A 17,711-nucleotide genomic window follows, 5' to 3' on the forward strand; every position below is an offset into this window, starting at 1 on the left:
TGCATCAGTGCACTTGCTTTTCTTTCTCAAATCACTATCACTCTACTCTGTATTGTACAGATTGCTCAGAGGTGACCTGTGTCTCATCTACAAGGCAATCTCAGACCCTGCTCTACTAGAGATGCTCCATATCTGTAAGTCTAACTCCTCACGTAGTACTCAATCGAAAGACTTAAATCTAATATGTGACATTAACAAAACCTGCTGGAGAGACAGGTTTGTCTCCCAGCGGCTGCCCCATCTCTGGAATAGACTCCCCATACACGTCAATCAAAGTACGTTGCTGACCCTCTTCAAGCACAACCTTGATGAGTGGATGGGCAACCACAAATTTTCCCAAGGTTTCCACCGGTGTCCCTCATTGACAAGGGCGACAGGTGCTAATTGTGGTTTCTTTTCTGGAGATAATCTCTTGGCAAGGCTTGCAAGGGCCCCAGGGCCATTAGCCTAGTAATCTTCTATGATCCTATGGCATGAAAACCAGAGTGGCCAACAGCCCCAACCCAGCTGGCTTCCTTTTGGTCTGGATTGTGAGCTGTTTACCGCGAATAGTTTAGGTTGCTTTTAAGTGCACCAAAACCAGAGCAGTCAACAGCAAATTCTTAATGTCCACTGTGGTTGTATGTGCGAGATATGACTGGACCTTTGTTTGCACTGGCTATCTTAACGTGACAGAGAAGCTAGTTACGATGAATGGTTCAGGCTGTCTTCTCCTGTTGACAGGGTTGTGGTCTGCTTTCTGCTAATGGTTTAGGCCGCTATTAAATGCACCTTAAACCAAAGTAACCAACAGCTCAGCCCACCTGGTTTCCATTTGGACTGGATTGCTGATCATGTTTTTACCGAGACGGAATATCAGTCGTAACCACTACTAGTATATACGTGTGCATTTTTTATTTTCTCCCCGGTACTCCACTTTTTTTTGTTGTGTCTTTCGGCTTATCCCGGTTAGGGGTCGCCACAACGGAACTCCGGTCCGGTAATGTTTGGTAATGGATGCCGAGTTACCAGCCCTGACGCACAACCTTCAACGAAGGCACGCTCATTCACGCATGCCTCCACACGGAAGACGCTCTAACTGAGAATCGAACGGGACAACGTCTTGCTGTGAGGCGGTAATGCTACCGCAGCACCACTACCGCGGGACTTTCTCGGTACTCCACTACATGACAGAAATAAAATTAGGGTAAAAAGACGAAATCCATATTCTAGTAACTTAGACAGGAAAACTTAGCACTACGTTTGCAATTTATTTCAAGAAACACACCTGCATAATACTATTACCTATTGAGTGAACTAACGCAAGAACCTATTTCGCTGATTTTCATAGTGAACCAGGTATTTACAATTGGATTCAAGCTGATGCAACCGCTCATGAAGCGTCATTTCCGGCCACGCCGCGCCGACTTGCGGAACTCAGTACCGCTCGCTGGGCAACGGACAGTGTCACTGTATTGACAGAATGGCTTCTTCAGAAGGATTTGTATTTAAAAAATATAATTTTGAGTTTTTCAGATTTCGTAATTGTGTTACTTGCTACTGGGTGACAAGACCGATGCGATAAGAAAGGCGGTTGCCGCAATCCAACTGTCTTTAATATAATGAACCGAGGTCACTTCCTTGATGGAAGAGGTTCTGGTTGCCGCCGAGGAGAGGCCGGGCTGGGAATGTCCTCTACGGGTGCCACAAACCAGGAAAACTCTCTGTCCAAGATTCTGTCACAAGCTTTGCGGCCAAATTCGAATTTTCTGCATTCCCTGCTGAATGGCGACCCTAGTCCAAACTTAAAGACGAGGAAGTCAAATGTGACATTTCAGCCAAGCTTCCTAGAGACCTCGGTGCCCGGAGATCCACAAGCACTACTTCAGAATCTGACATGTAGTTTTACAGTGCAAAGTGGATCATTCCTCCCAGCGTGGGAGACACCTCAGTCATTTGAAGCACTTGGGTGCAGAGATTTCAGCTCCCATAGCAGTCCGGGTGTTGAACTGGGAGAGCGAGATTTTGTGACAGATTGTTTCAATACAGTGAAAGAGTGCACTGTGCAGATGTCATGCAATCAAGGTCCAGGCGGTGGCTTGTTGCAAAATTGCAGATTGTCCCAACATTTGCCAATCTGTTGCTTGAAACAGACTTTTTTTCATGGATGTCCTGCAGACCAGGTTCCTGATGTGAATGTACTGGCTTGTGTTTATGGTGGTGCGCATTCTTTCCTGAATGTGGTTCCCAGATGGGGAACTAACTTTTCATTGCAAGGTAATGGTGGTGTGAGTACACAGCGTGAGTCTGTTGGCGCTGGTTCCAGTTCAGATTTCAGTCATTGCACACATCCGCCCGAACCGCCCTCTCCAAAAGTAGATTTTGCAGGATCCAATTCTTGGGAATATAGTCCTCAGCCTCTATTCAGTTGGTCCCCTTCAGAATTCCAGCAGGTAGAGAGGGAGTTTAGCCTTTTGCAGCCAGGTGTGCCAGATCTAGGCAGCCTAACACCCGATCAGGACAACGGCTATTCCAGCCTCGAGGAGGAACAGCTCAAGGTTTTTGCTTCTGAGCTTTCTAAAGCTCAGTTTGATGGAGTAAAACAATCTTGTGGGTCACCTGTGGATGTGCCTGCTGAGCTAACAGCTGTGGCATTGGAATTGAAATCGGACTTAAACGTTTCTGACAATTTACAACAAAAACTTGAAGAATTTCCTGTCCTGAAGAAAGATGAAAGTGATCATGTACTGCTGTTGGAACCTGACCTGACTTCTGAGGGAGCAGAGTTAGAGGAAAATGAGCAGGAGCTGGTGCTTGCTGCCGAAGTGATTTCATTTTCACCTAAACCTGTGTGCCAAAATAAACTAATTGCAGACATTTTAGGCTACAATTTGTGCAACAGCAGTGAAGATAGTGATAGTGATGATGATGGTGATTGTAGTGAAGATTATTCAGACAGTGAGGAGGATGATGGTTTTGACAGTGAAGGAACATATTCTGATTCAGATTGTAGTAGTGCGGACTCAACTGTTTTGAAGTTATGGAATTCTTTCACAAACAACACAGATCCATATGATCTTTTCCATTTCACAGCCAAAATTCAGACAGGTCAAAATAACAGAAGTGACAATGGTAGTGAAAAGGTACCCAAGACTCTTACAGAAAAGGCTGACACAAATTCTGCAGACTCTGAAAGGCTTTCAGATAGCATCAGTGCAAGTTCTGATGATGAAGATGATGCCTGGGAAGGTAGTAGTACAGATGACTCTGAAAACCTGAAACTTTGGAATACATTTAATAATTCTCAGGATCCCTATAATCCTTTTAATTTTAAAGCTAAGCTCCACACTGGTAGCAACAGATGTCAGGGAAAGCTCGCAGTGGAAATGATTGGAAATATCTTACCCCTACATACAGAGTCCAGTGTAGCTTCTGCCTCTAAGGAAGTAGATTGCTTAAGTAATGGGTCTCCCAATGCCTTTAAAGATGAGAGTGTAACTGATGAAGTGACCGTGAAAGCAGTAAAACAAAAAAAGGTATGTTTTCAATATGTTAAAGTATTTTAAGTTATAGGGAAATATGTTTTTGTTTTTAAACTTTTAACACCTGTAGTGTGACATTAACAGAGTTTGTTTGTTTGTGTCTTTTGGCTTTTCCCGGTTAGGGGTCGCCACAGCAGAACTCCGGGCCGCTAATGATTGGTAGTGGATTTTTACGTACCGGGTTACCAGCCCTGACGCACAACCTTCAACGAAGGCACGCCCCATTCACGTATGCCTCCACACAGAAGACGCTCTAGCTGAGAATCGAAGTGTGACATTAACAGAGTCGCATAGAATAATCAGGCTGGTTCTGAAATAGCTTGGAACACTTCATAGATGTAAGCCATACCTTACTAACAACACTGGGCACGCTATAGCCAGGACCCACATGTTCTCCACCCTTCTGTATATGTCGCCTATTTTCACTATCCTCCAAAAATCTTACACGAACAAAGTAAGGCAATATTGTAGTTGAGGGCCTCACCAGTTCGTTTTGCGCAGAAGTGGGCATGTCACAAATTGAGTGACAACCCGGTCTGCGTTTTGAATTTGTTCGTGCATACATGATATGAAAATATTAAATGTACACAAACGGTTAATACAGTATCACCCAGGAAAGCTGTTCTTAGTAAAAGGTCCTGCCAGTGATACTGAGGAAGAGTTTGCTGTCACACCTGCACCAAAAAATAATCCGTTTGGACATTAATTGGGACAGTGAACCATCGCATTTCGACTCTGACAAAGAGAGCTATAATGCTACACAGTAAAAAGCCTGATGACATGTGTTTTGCCAATTTCGTTTCTTTGCTGATTATAGTATATATTATTAGTGCAATAAAACTTGTCAATTACAGATGTTGGTAAACAGTTTACTGTTATATTTACTGTCATATTACAATGTCAGTGCACTTTTTCTTCGGTAGTACATTTGGAGGGAATGCATATTCGTGAATGACATATCGGGGTGGGTTTTGGAGGGGCTTGCTACTGCGCATTTGGTGAGGCCCTCAACTACAATATTGCCCAAAGTAATCCTGTTACAATAAAACAGCAAAACTTGCTACTAGTCTTCCCTAAAGATCTCACCACTGCTCTGCCCTTTGCAGACTAAACTGGATCGAACTACCTAATCTGTTATCCCTGAACCAACTAACTGTTCCCCACCCCTTAATTCATAAACCCAGTAACTGCCCTGCACTCAAAAACATAATTCAGGAATACAACAACACTAGAATAATACTGAGATCTTCGGACAAACTCCTAAAAGTCACTAAGGTTAACAGTAGCTTTGGGCATTCTCTCTCTAACAAGATGTCCAGAAAATGGAATTTCATTCACCAGCACGTTCGAAACATCGCTAATACTTCCAGTTTTAATTTACGTCACTTCTTGGTGAACACCTAACAAACAGCTGCCTATGCTCTTGCACTACACCAGGACAACCTTTCAATACTTTGTCTCTGCACCTTCTAGTCCACACTATTCCACTCCTAATCCACTGACTGCCTTCTTTCTCTACTTTCTATTTTTTCTTTCCCTCTTATATTTAGCCCAGGTATTACTACTTTACTATGAAGTACTCCCAAAATGGACTGTTTGGTGAAACACATCTTCTATTAGGATAGTAATAATGCTACATTTTACTGTAAAAATATTCTGCATATCATATAATATTGTATATAGTGTTTATTGACCTCTCACGCTGACATGTTGTGCTGAATCTTTGTTCCACTATATAATTGTCCTTATTACTGCATCTACATTTTTTTTTTTTTTTTTATTCCTTGACCATAACTAACAGTGGAAAAATAAGTAATTGACTATTGCTGTAAGTGTTCTTAGATGTATTGTTAGTGGAGCTTTTCTCCCCGGGCATTTGCTAAAAACGGGCTTCTTGCCCATTCTGACTTTCCTGGTAAACAAAATGTAAAATAAGTGGGTGTATGATATTGTAGAACAATACCCATCCCCGGTCAGACTGTGTAGAAGTGGGCATGGTGAGTGTGATTGACATGACAAATGGCCGTAATTTATGCAAATTATGCATGATTGTCATATAGATTTCACAGTGATGTCATGCATACGTTGGTAGTTGATTGACTGACAGATATTGAAATCACCCCTGTACAAGTGATTTCTGAATGCTCCTGAGACTGACAGGCTCCAGAGCTAAATGAATTAAATGCTACAATTCTGCCAGAGGAGGAAAACTTTTAATGTGTCTTCACTGACCAGAATTGTTCATAGGTTGGTACTAGGCTATCGGCCCTAGGGCCTATACAAGCCTATCCGTAACAATTCCCTGGCTATTTCTTCCCACATAATTTACTTCCCTGGACCCCTGTCTAGCGGGGCGACTGACTTGATCCCCGGGGTGAATTTCCTTCTCTTTTATGTTAACCAGAGATCGTCTCTGAGTAGACGATATGTGACAGAGTATAGCTGGAGTTTAAGGCGGTCAGCGTAGGACATCTGCTGCTGTGGCGACCCCTAACGGGAGCAGCCAAAAGAAGAAGCAGCGTAGGACATCTACTTTTGGCCTGTGATTCTTTTAGTGAGGTATTTCTGCGGCCTTTCCAGTTGTTGCAGATGTCTTGAGAGGTACATAACAAATGGGGCGTTGTATTCTATAATGGGTCTAATGAGGGATGAGTACAGTGGGACGATGACCTCCTTTTTTTCTGGGTGAAAAGCACTTAGTGATGAGGTGTGCCACATAGAAGGATTTCCTGACTGTTGTGGCGATGTGGTTATCGAAGGTGAGACCACTGTCCACCAGTGCCCCTAAGTCTCTTATCACACTTTCTGTGTTTAGTATACTGCCATCTATGTGGTAATTCACGGGTACATGTTTTTTCCCAAAGGGGATAACTATACATTTCTTGGCATTGAGCTTGAGCCCATGGCTCTAGCACTAAGCATCTGTTTCTGTAAGGCCCTTTTGTAGAGTATCCACATGATTTGGGGATTCAATAGTGGCTCCCAGTTTGCAGTCATCTGCGAACTTTGTTAGCAGAGTCCCTTAGTGTTGTCCTGTACTTCAGAGAAGTTAATGCCGAACAAGAGCGGTTCCGGGACTGAACCCTGAGGTACTCTACTTGTCTGGAGCTGGATTTGGAGTCTGCTACTGCAACCCATCGAGTGACATAGGGATTAATGCCCAACTTAGTAAGTTTATCTATGATTCAAGAGTGGTGGATGGTGTCACAGGCCTTGGCGAGGTCCAGATAGGCTGTGTGGATCGCCTTGCCCTCGTCCACAGTTCTGGAGGCAGATTCAAAGAAGTCATTCAGGTTCAGGAGACAAGATCGGCCCTTCACGAGCCCAAACTGGGTGGGGTCCAGTGTTTGAAGGTTGCCAATGTCTTTGTTTATAAGTTCCATGATAATACGTTCCATGGCCTTGCAGATCAGGCTTGTCAGACTGATGGGGCGGTAATTCCCGGGATCCAAGGTGGATCCCCCCCCTTGTGGAGTGGGTTAACTGTAGCGGTGCGCCACTCGGTGGGCACGAAGCCTGAGGTTGAGGGTATGATTAAACATGACACTTAGGTGAGGTGCCAGTTCATTTTGTAGTTCATGTAGTACACAGCCTGGGATGTTACCTAGTCCCATGGATGTTGTATTCTTAGCTTTGGAGAGTGTGTTTTTTACCTGTGTGGCCATTATTACCAGAATTTGGCAATTTTCCGGTATTGAGAAGGGCCATTTCCGGGGTGAAGTTGGCACTGAATTGATCTGCCAGGATATTGGCAGTATCCTAGGGATCAGTATATTTAATGCCATTCTGTTGTAGCTCAGACCAGATCTGAGCATTGCCATTTAGATTCTTGACATAGTTATAGAATGCCTTGTGGTTGTCTTTGGAATCTGTGTCAATTTTATTTTCTTAACTAGCTTTGAAGGATTTTATGAGGGCTCTCAGCTTCTTACTGAATCTGGTAAGGAAGTTTTTTGCATCCTGGGATTTTCCTCTTTTCTGCAACAGTTTCTTCCTTTTGTTGTAAAGTTTGTTTATGTCAGGGGACCACCAGATTGGCCTCCTTTTTTGGACATCTTGATTCTATTTGAGATGGCACAATTCATGCATGAGTGGATGTCCTCGTACAGTGCCTTAGTGTAGGACTCTGTAGTCAAACTTTTAGTTCCTGTCTGCATGGGTGTCATGAAGTTTGTCACTTCTGACTTGAGTAGCATGAAGTCGGTTTTGGAGAAGTTATTTATGGAGGTTTCCTTACTGGGGGGGTGGGATGTGGATGTTAAGGGTGATTAGCTTATGGTCAGACCTGACCAACAAGGGGGTGACCATAGGTGTGGAGCATTGATTTCCTATATTGGTAATGACCAGGTCTGTGATATTGGAGCCCCTGGTGGAACTATGAATTAGTTGATCCAGGGCATTGGAATATATGAATTCCAAGAACCGTTGGGCAAAGGTGTTGATACACGAGTTTTCCCAGTTAATGGCAGGGTAGTTGAAATCACCCAGTATTAGGGTGTTTGGTTGTATCTTAATATTTTCTAGTATATTTAGAAAGGTGTAGTGAGAATCTTTGGGCATGGTGGGGGATCCGTAGCAAGCTACAATTTGGATTGCAGTCTTGCCTAGTGTTAGCTGCACTTGGAGAATTTCAGATGCATTTTGTTGGGCAACTAGCCTGGTGGTGTGAATGTCCTTGGTGAATATGGACACTCCTCCACCTTTAGTGTTTCAGTCCTGGTTTGATGGCCGAAAAGTGTGGTAAGAGTTGTAGCCTGGTATTGCAGGGCTGCTCTCTGGAGCCTTGAACCAGGTCTCAGTTACTGCACAGATATCAATGTTCTCCATTTTTAGGAGTGCCTTGAGGGAGTGCATTTTGAGGTTTAGACTTCTAGCAATGAGTAGCATTGCTTTCAGATTTTGCATGCTTGTACCTGTTATGGTGGTGGTTTTGTCCTTTGAACTTTGCCTTAAAAAGGCACTATAAGGGTGGCAAGAGCATTAGCCAGTAGCCTGAATCCCAGGAGCGACAGGTGCAGACCATCTCTGGCAAAGCATCATGGTCTGTCGATCAGGTCATCCCAGGCAGACAGATACTGGATCCCCTTTGAATGACACCAGAAGCTTAGCCAATTGTTGAAGTCAATCATTTTGTCCTTGTATTGTGGTATCATTCTATGTGAAGGCAGGATGCTACTCAGGGCTAGGGTCATACCTGCCTGGGCCATATGATCCAAGATCTCTTCCATGTCTCTTCATGTAGTCCAGGGAGGTACGTCTTATGTCATTCACTCCAACATGAACAATGACAGTCATATTTGTACTTGTGGAGTGACTTGAGTGCATTGCATGCGTTATGTGGCAGATCCTGGCACCCGACAGGCAGCTGACTGTAATTTTCTCCTTGTTCAGCCTGGTGAGTGGGACATCAGTGTGCCCGACTATAGAGTCACCTATGACTAAAGTGTTGGGTACGTTGTTTTGCCTAAGTGGCTGTTGCTGGGTGGCACACTGGTGGTGTGAGCTATGTGACACTTTGGTTATGATTGGTGTTTGTTTGCGTTTCTGATTCCAGGGTCCTTGTTGCTTGGACAGGTTACAGTTAAGGGCCCCCGCATATATGGATTTAGTGTTGCTATGTGTTGGTGTTGATGGTGTGGGTTTAGAAGGGCCATGTGTTGCTTGAGGTGTAGTGTAGTGCAGGTGTTAACTATCTCCTCTTGACTGTCTAGCACAATCTTGGGTGGAGAGAGCTTTGCTTCCAGTTTGGCCATGTAAGTGCATCTATCACAGGTTATAGTGTTGGGTGGTAGGAGGAGAGGGTTGTCTGTGTACATGAGGTAATTGCTGCATTGACCCAGTATGACCAGATTCACCAGGTGGACAGGAGAAATCACTGGAAGCTGACCCTTGTAACTTTATTTCTGTAGTAAGTCAGTTTACAGTTATCCCTAACCCATAGTTTGCAGTTATCCATATTAGAAGAAAAAAGGCAATATTGCATTGTAGTACTTGCAGTTAAAAGTGCTGTTTTTTTTACATTATTTAATTGTAGTATCCCCTTGCGCTAATGTGCCATATACCTGATAAATATTCATGAGGCTGATGAAGACATCACTGAGTACATGTAGTCTTTCACTTTCATTAAGTCAGTAATGCCCAGTTGTTAGAGCTTCAGATATTTGTACTTACAATTAAACTTTTTAGCTTCTACTTTATTGAAACCAAACTTTCTAGATTTCTTTGAGTGCATGGAATCCCACCTCACCTCAGGCTATTGTTGCAGAGTAATTGGGAAGGACATTATGGGCATAAAAGGATAGGCTGCATCATGCATTGAGTCCAGCTGACAAAAGGTGGGATGGTGTCAGAAAGTAGGCTATGTAGAAGTTCTAAAGATGGGATATTTAAGCAATAACCCACGCTTGGGTGTGGGTAATGCTGGATTTACCCACAGTTGGTGTGGTTTGGTCACGAGGGTGAAGCCCGAGTGGCCAAACAAAGATTAACTGTGGGTAAATCCAGCATTACTCACACCCAGGCGTGGGTTATTGCTGTTTATACAGTGACATTATTTAAGAAAAAAATACTTAATTTTCTTAAATAATGGCACTGTATAATGCCTCCTTGCTGCCCTTCCGCAGCTGTCCAGTATTCTGCGGCATTTCTGATGTACTGTGTATGCAGTACATCAGAGCTGTGGGTGGAAGCAATGGCGAAAGCAAGATCTCCATTGCTTTTTAGAAAGTGTCTCGCTATGTTAAAGGAGTTTAACATAGCGAGACAGCTTTAAAAAAAGCAACGGAGATCTTCCTTTCTCTGCTTTTTTTTTTAAAGCTGTCTCGCTATGTTAAACTCCTTTATCATAGCGAGACACTTTGTAAAAAAGCAACAGAGATCTTGCTTTCTCTGTTGCTGTAAGAAAAAAAAAAAGACTTCTACTAATGGAAAAAGTCTGGGTGACCGGACCTTTTTCCATTAATATAAGTCTGATTTACAGCATGCATGCTGACCAATCAGCATGCACGTTTTGGAATATCAATGGGAGGGTCGTTGTGTAATGTGTTATAACTATGTGGAGTGGTAGTCTAATTTTAAAAGCAGAAAGAGCAGGATAACATTGTCACAGGTGGCGGGCTAGTAAAATAAAGGTAAGGAGAAGATTGTGTTAGTACCTGTGCTTCACAAAGAAGAGAATACAGGATTGTCATTAACATTATTTAATGGGTTTATCTTCAAGTATCTGTACTTGCAAGAAAAGTACACATCATTTCATTGGGAGGGTCGTTGTGTAATGTGTTATAACTATGTGGAGTGGTAGTCTAATTTTAAAAGCAGAAAGAGCAGGATAACATTGTCACAGGTGGCGGGCTAGTAAAATAAAGGTAAGGAGAAGATTGTGTTAGTACCTGTGCTTCACAAAGAAGAGAATACAGGATTGTCATTAACATTATTTAATGGGTTTATCTTCAAGTATCTGTACTTGCAAGAAAAGTACACATCATTTCATTGTGTTTATAACAGTAAAGGTAGATGAAACATTTGTAGCTTTTTCAGGTATTGCCTCTGCTGGCTAATGATCCTGTTAATAATATGTGTGTGTGTGTGTGTATATGTATATATATATATATATATATATATATATATATATATACACACACATGTATATAAAAAGCTGTGTCAGAAAGAAAATAACATGTTTGCAGAGTGTGAGCTTATAGAAAAAATGGCTCATCTCATAAAGTAAGTAGAGCTAGATATGTTTAGTTGTATTAGGCAGTTTAAAAGGTCAGAGAAGGGAGGGGCAAAATGACATGGCAGCTTTTTGAAAGGGATCAGGAAGAAAAAAACTGTTTGTAATGAATTTAGCACAAATTATTAAGGCTGTGAAGTGTTAATCGTTCTGTAGCTCTTGACTCCCTCAGTGTCTGCTTGCTTGCAGAATGGGACTGAGAAACTCTGTCACTGAGCATTCCTGTGTCACCAATGAAAAGAGGCTGTGTTCTTAGTGGACTTGACCTAGTTAAAAATGGATGAAATACGAATAAAATGTGTATACTGCCTGAAAACGAGAGGAAATTTAGGATACCCTATATTATGTATTGAAGACATGGATAAAGTCGTGTTTATGTAGAAATGCATCTTACTTGTTAAAATGAAGTGAACAGAGCAGTGGTCCGAACAAGAAGTGTTACTGCCATCCCATTCAAATCGGATAGTTCTCTAAACACAAATCATAAAGGGAATCGTACATGCTGGTCACCATTATTTTGGAAGTGCTTACATCGTATCAAGTTTAAGGTCCTTTAAAAATCTGTATGCAGGGTAGTAAAAATGAAAATTAGTGTTTGACAATTTGACAACGACTGTTTTCTCAAATTCTATTCTGCAAGTATGTTTGAACCAAATTAGGAATGTACTGCATAGTCCACCTCTGGAGTTTAGATTGCTAATCAAAATTTTGTGGTTGACCAATTCAGAAGCTTGCAAAGGGTGAAATGTACCTGGATTTCTTGCTGGAGATCTCTGTATCCCCCAATAGCATGACTGTAGTGCTGTGGTATCTTGAAAAATTGGGCTGACAATTCTCTAAATCCTCTGACAGTCTTCAAGCTGGACTGTGTCTGATTCTTCTTTAATCACTTGTGTTTGATTGGAATTTTGGTCTGCCTTCTATGACATAAGATGAAGTTGGTATGCATTGGGTCTACCTGGCATTCCAAACTGTCCCAGGCTGCTAAACACCAGTCATGATCCCACAATGCACTGCATCAGTTCACCTCATTTATAACCATGCGTGAGCTGCAACATCCTTTGTTAAAGGCCCCAGGCTGTGGAAATGCTATTTAGAAAAGTTTAGGCTACAGATTGCTAGATGTGGACATGGCAACTCTGCCAGAAATCTTACTCATACAATGTGAGAGAGGTGTAGTTACATAATGTCACTGGAGGCAAGGCTCTTTTATGCAAGTATTTATATCCGCTAACATGTCAGTAACACACAAGCACACACTACACTCGCCTCATATAGTATGGACCAGATACATAGATCCACATATGCTGAGACTCAAATATAATTTCCATAAAGACTAAAGACCTCCCTAAGATCACACAAATAAAAAGTGTCCTCTTCAACCACAAGAAGATTCTACACAGTTGACACTGAATTTGACATACACAGCCACTTCACAAAGTGTCTAGCTTGTAGACGCATAAGGCACTCCACTGCACAACCCAGCATTTTGGTCATGGGAGATGCCACTGTGAGTGAGACCTATGTCCCACTCACCAGGCTGAGTAAGGAGAGAGCCCCTGTCTGCTGTATGTCATGCACATACTTGGGTTGTTGAACCACAAGTACAAGTGTGCCTCAGTCATAGTCCATGTGGGTGTAAATGACCCAAGATGTGCCTCACTGGACTATATGAACAGGGACATGACAGAACTCTCGGGCTGTGTGTCTCACAGTATGAGCCTAGCATTAAGCAGCATTCTACCATCTCCAAAGACGATGCCATAATATGAACAGAAAATAACTGATTTTATCGGTTTAGGTATTGCGTGTGTGTGGTACTTATTTGTCAGCCTGGAAAGATATGATCGACAGACCACACTGCCTATGCCAGGGAATGCCTGAACCTGTTCCTTCTGGTGGTTCAAATATTGGCTAAAACCATTTCCATGGTGGACTTTCTGACATAGCTAAACCAGTCCAGGAATATTTAAAGGTGTCGCTGCTCTTTGCTAGGAAGAAACTACATTCCCTACAAGTTCTTCTTACCCTGGAGAGTGTAGACATCTGAGCAGTTAATGAGACGTCATTTAAAGCTGCGGAGAGAACCCTGGAAGTGCAGTGCTACATTGCCTTCCATGCATCTAGACCAGCTACTGCACAGAAAGGGACAAAAGATAGAAGTGTCTCTCTTTCCATTAGAAACAAATATACCTCGAGATTGGTTTATCAGAGTGATACGCTTGAGCTTCTCCAAACTCCTTAGTCTCTTTTCATAACCTTGCAAGCTATAGGTCCCCCCATGACCCAGGAAAGCCATAATACATACTTGAATCTGTTGGAGACAAAGCATGCACGTGTACTTTCTGCAATGCCTTAAATCCCAATTAACTTCCAGGTTCAACAACACCATACTCATGGGCGACTTTAATTATCCCGGTGCAAACTGGGAGTCCTACATGACCACTAACATTTTAGGCTCAGAGATTCTTGGACTTTGTAAATGCAAACATCTTGGACCAGTTGGTCTGTATGCCTACTAGAGGAGCAAACATCCTTGATGTGGTTCACAGACACACATGGTAGAACATTGCACACCCCTCCCCAGTGTAATGTCCTTTCTGGATAGGTCAGGCCATAAAGCTACCTCCTTTTTGAAGTAAAGGTAAAAACCAGGGACACATGTTAACCCTGGAACTTTGGGGAATTATTCTAGGGCATACTTCCCACTGTTAGGTGACACCCTGGCAAAATTTCAAGCCCTTGCCCCAACCTGGAGAACACTGCTGTCTGTGTAGTTTTATTCTCAGAAACCTTGTATAGGTGTATTAACTGCTCCATAGACAGGTGTAACCCCCATATTAAGTGCAGGATCAACTTAAGAAACAAGCTGCCCTGTTGGAATCCCATTATCAGTGGACTGTACAGCAAAAGGAAGACATTTGTGGCAAAAATTAGGAGGTTTGATGCCAGCAAGGTAAAAAAAAAATCCCTAATCAACCTAAACAAGCAACTCTGATGGAGTAATGAAATCTGCCAAAGCAAAAATTGAGGTAAGATTAGCCCCCCAGACCAAGACAGTGAGAATCGCACAGCTTTCTTCAGCTGTGCCAGTAACTAACCTCAAAGGCAGTACACAGCAGTGTACCAGATGAATTGTAAATGTTGCCACATGTATGGAGGCAAAAGATGTAGCAAACGTCTTTGCTAATTAGTTTCACTCAGTTTTACCCCTCTCCCGCCTGATGCCCCTCTGTTCCAGTTATGGATGTGAGTATTTCCTATCACTAGAGAGCATGTACTCAAGGCATTCTGCAAGGCCAAGAAAACTACATCACTAGGTCTTGATGATAATCTAGGATGCCTCCTTAGTAGCTTGAAACAGGAACCATCAGGCCCACTAGAATCACTGTTTAACCACGGCCTGCAAACAGGCCTTTTGCCAAGCAAATGGATGACTGCAATGGTTATCCCACTGCACAAGGACAGATCTTCCAAGGACCAAGGGAATTATCAACCATTAAGCTTGACTAGCCTGATATGCAAAGCTGTGGAGACGAGTAATCATGGGTATCCTAATTTGCTGCATAGGTAACCTAGAAACATTGGACCCAAATTAGTTTGGATTTGTCAAGGGCATGTCTTGCCTACTTGCCCTGATGGACTTGTTCGAGAAGGCCACCTAAGCAATGGACAAGGGCAGAATGGTGCATACTGCCTACTTCGAAGTGGCCAGGGCTTTTGACGCACAACCCCACTCGGGCATTGTAGAAAAGATCAATAAACTAGTATAAGCCCCTATATCACTGCTGAATAGCTAACTGGCTTACAGACAGGACCCAGTATGTTAAAATAGGAGTCTATCTCCATAGAAAGGTTGGTTACTAGTGGGATGCATCAGGGCTCAATATTGGAGCTGCTCCTGTTTGGCATCTATTCCTCTGAGGTCAAGGCTAACATCAATGACCCTTGGATGACCAAGTTTGCAGATGATTTCAAATTGGGGTGCAGTCATCGAAACTCCCCAAGACACAAAGATCCTCCAAGGTGGTCTGATACTGACTAATATCTGGTGCCAGAGTCATGGCCTAATATTCAATGCTAAAAATGCATCATACTCTTTCAAAAATGCTGCCATCCAGCAAACTAATACATTGACAATAACACCCTAAGAGTAGACTGTGTAGTCAGGATTTGGAAACGCCTTCTAGACAGTGATTTGATTTGATCATGTGTCTGCTGTAGTGAGGAAATCTCACTATGATGCAAAACTTATAAGCAGGGATATAGCATCCAGATTCAAACATGTCATTGCTCCTTCATACTATGCTTTCATAAAGCCAACCAATTAAGTACAGTGCCTCCTTCATTATGTACCTAGCCAAACTTGCTCAGCACCCTAAGACAGTTCTTCCTGGACTACAGCATCCACAAAGATTCCTCACAGAAATAATTTTTGGTGTGTAAAACAAGTCCTATCCATACTGCCTCAAACTGTTGTCCTTGTATTTGGTCTTTTACTGGCTGCTGAGAAGTGACCCTATGCATGGCCTGCAAAGCATCCTCCTGCCTAACCCTAATGGACCTGTTGCATATCCATAAAACAAACAGCATCAGCAATGTCTGATCTAGGAATCCAAACCTTGTTTGCAAAATAAATAGGACATGCTGGAAAGACAGGTTATGTCTGTCAGAGGCTTCCCCTCTCTCTGGATCAGACTTCCCATCCATATGAATCAGAGTTAATCTTTGCACTTATTTAAGCAAAACTTGAATCATTGAATGGGAAACTGATCTGGCATATATTTTTCTATTAGAGAAAGACAGCTTGTAAATACTTGGCCACTCATTCTCAAGTATGCATACTTCCACAAACCCTTTTGGGAATCAGTAAATATCAAGATTTTATTGGGAAGAGTGGCTAGTCTTGAAAATGTCCATTGGGTTGATAAGCCTACTATTTTGTGATGCTATGAAATTGGCTGAGGTAATACATTTATCAAGAATAACGCACAGTTTCATACCACTGCATCTGCTGCTGCTGTTCATGCAGTGTCATACATACTAATATTTTAAGCATGGGCATTAATGCCCTTCTAGCTTGCCAATATACCAGAATACTTGTTCCTATAATAAGTGTCTAGGCTGTTCTTAAAAATATCTAAACTAGTGCTTCCTTTAATGTAATTTGGTAGTCTGTTCCATGCATCAGCTACTCCTGTCAATGAACAGATTAGTACACTGCTCATTCCTATAGAATCTTTTTTGTTTTTCTTTTTTTAATTTCTCCAAGCCTTTTGGTTTTCTAATACCATGACAGGAGTTGATCCCATTCCTAAGTCAAAATATGATTAAAGTTCATGAAATTAGTATTATTTCAATCTTTGATGTATAGAATCTTCTCCATAGGTTGTCTGATTATTCTATAGTAATTTTTGATAACCCCAAGCATTTCCAGAGGTAGTTGTCTCTAAATACCCTATATACCTGAATAAGATATCCTCTTAGATATCTATAGGAGACACTGCACAAATTCATATATTTTAGTCTTAAATTTTCACATCCATGGATGCCCTTGGTATATTTCCGCAGTACCCTTTCCAGTTTACTCATGCTTGTTTTCTTATAGAGTTTCCATATTGTTATTCCATACTCAAGTTTGGGTCTAATGTAACTAACAAACAATGACTTCATCATTTTAGATTTCCTAGACTTTATAAATTTTTTTATACAACCCATAGTTCTATGACTATCATTCACCAGTTGGTTGATATGATTAGAAAAACTCATAGCTGGATCTACCCATATACCCAGGTCCTTATATTATGAGTCTACAGTTTCAGTCACTGTGTACTTTATTAAATATTCACCTTTCAATTTGTCTCCCAAATCTCATATGCTTAGTTTTTGATGTATGTATTAGCATATTATTCTCCTCTGCCTAAATGGTTCATTTATTCGTTATTTTGCAGAAATACTTTATCTCTAACACATGTAATCTGTTTACCCCATTTCAGGTCATCTGCATATAGACTGCAGAACACCTCAGTTTCAAGTCAGAAAGATACAGTCTAAACAAGTAAGGGCCAAGGATATAGCCGTGTGGGACACCCTGACTGTAACCAAGAATTTCACCTGTCCAGTTGCTGTATGATGCTTTCCTTGTCCTATTTGTAAGCCATGCAGCTATCCATCTTATCAAGAGTACATCAGTGCTAGTTGTTCTAATTTATTGGTCAGTGTTTTGTATGTGATTCTGTCAAATGCTGAAGTTCAATCTATATAAATTACATCACAGCACTAGCTGCTATATTGTTATAGAACATCATATTACAGGTGGTAAAAGAGCTGTTTTCAACATATGCATGCTGATATATGGTTTAGAGGCTCAACCTATCCACTTCTGACAATAACTTATCCAATATTACCTTCTCCATTATTTTTCCACAACATGAAAGGAGACTTTAACGGTCTGTATT

At 41.9% G+C, this 17,711-nt stretch overlaps 1 protein-coding gene across 1 annotated transcript in view; it reads left to right on the forward strand.

Annotated features, from left to right (window-relative positions):
* Window positions 1-1,082: 1,082 nt before the first annotated feature.
* The window catches only part of LOC122800874 (protein phosphatase 1 regulatory subunit 15B-like), a 68,007-nt gene continuing 51,378 nt past the window's right edge, over window positions 1,083-17,711 (forward strand). Inside the window, exon 1 of the mRNA XM_044070203.1 lies at window positions 1,083-3,515. Within this exon, the coding sequence (XP_043926138.1) occupies window positions 1,602-3,515 (1,914 nt within the window). The 5' untranslated portion in view covers window positions 1,083-1,601. The remainder of the gene's footprint in view (window positions 3,516-17,711) is intronic.

This window comes from Protopterus annectens, chromosome 4.part1 (genome assembly GCF_019279795.1).
Source record: "Protopterus annectens isolate FY-2018-M chromosome 4.part1, PAN1.0, whole genome shotgun sequence".
NCBI classification, from domain to species: Eukaryota; Metazoa; Chordata; order Ceratodontiformes; family Protopteridae; genus Protopterus; species Protopterus annectens.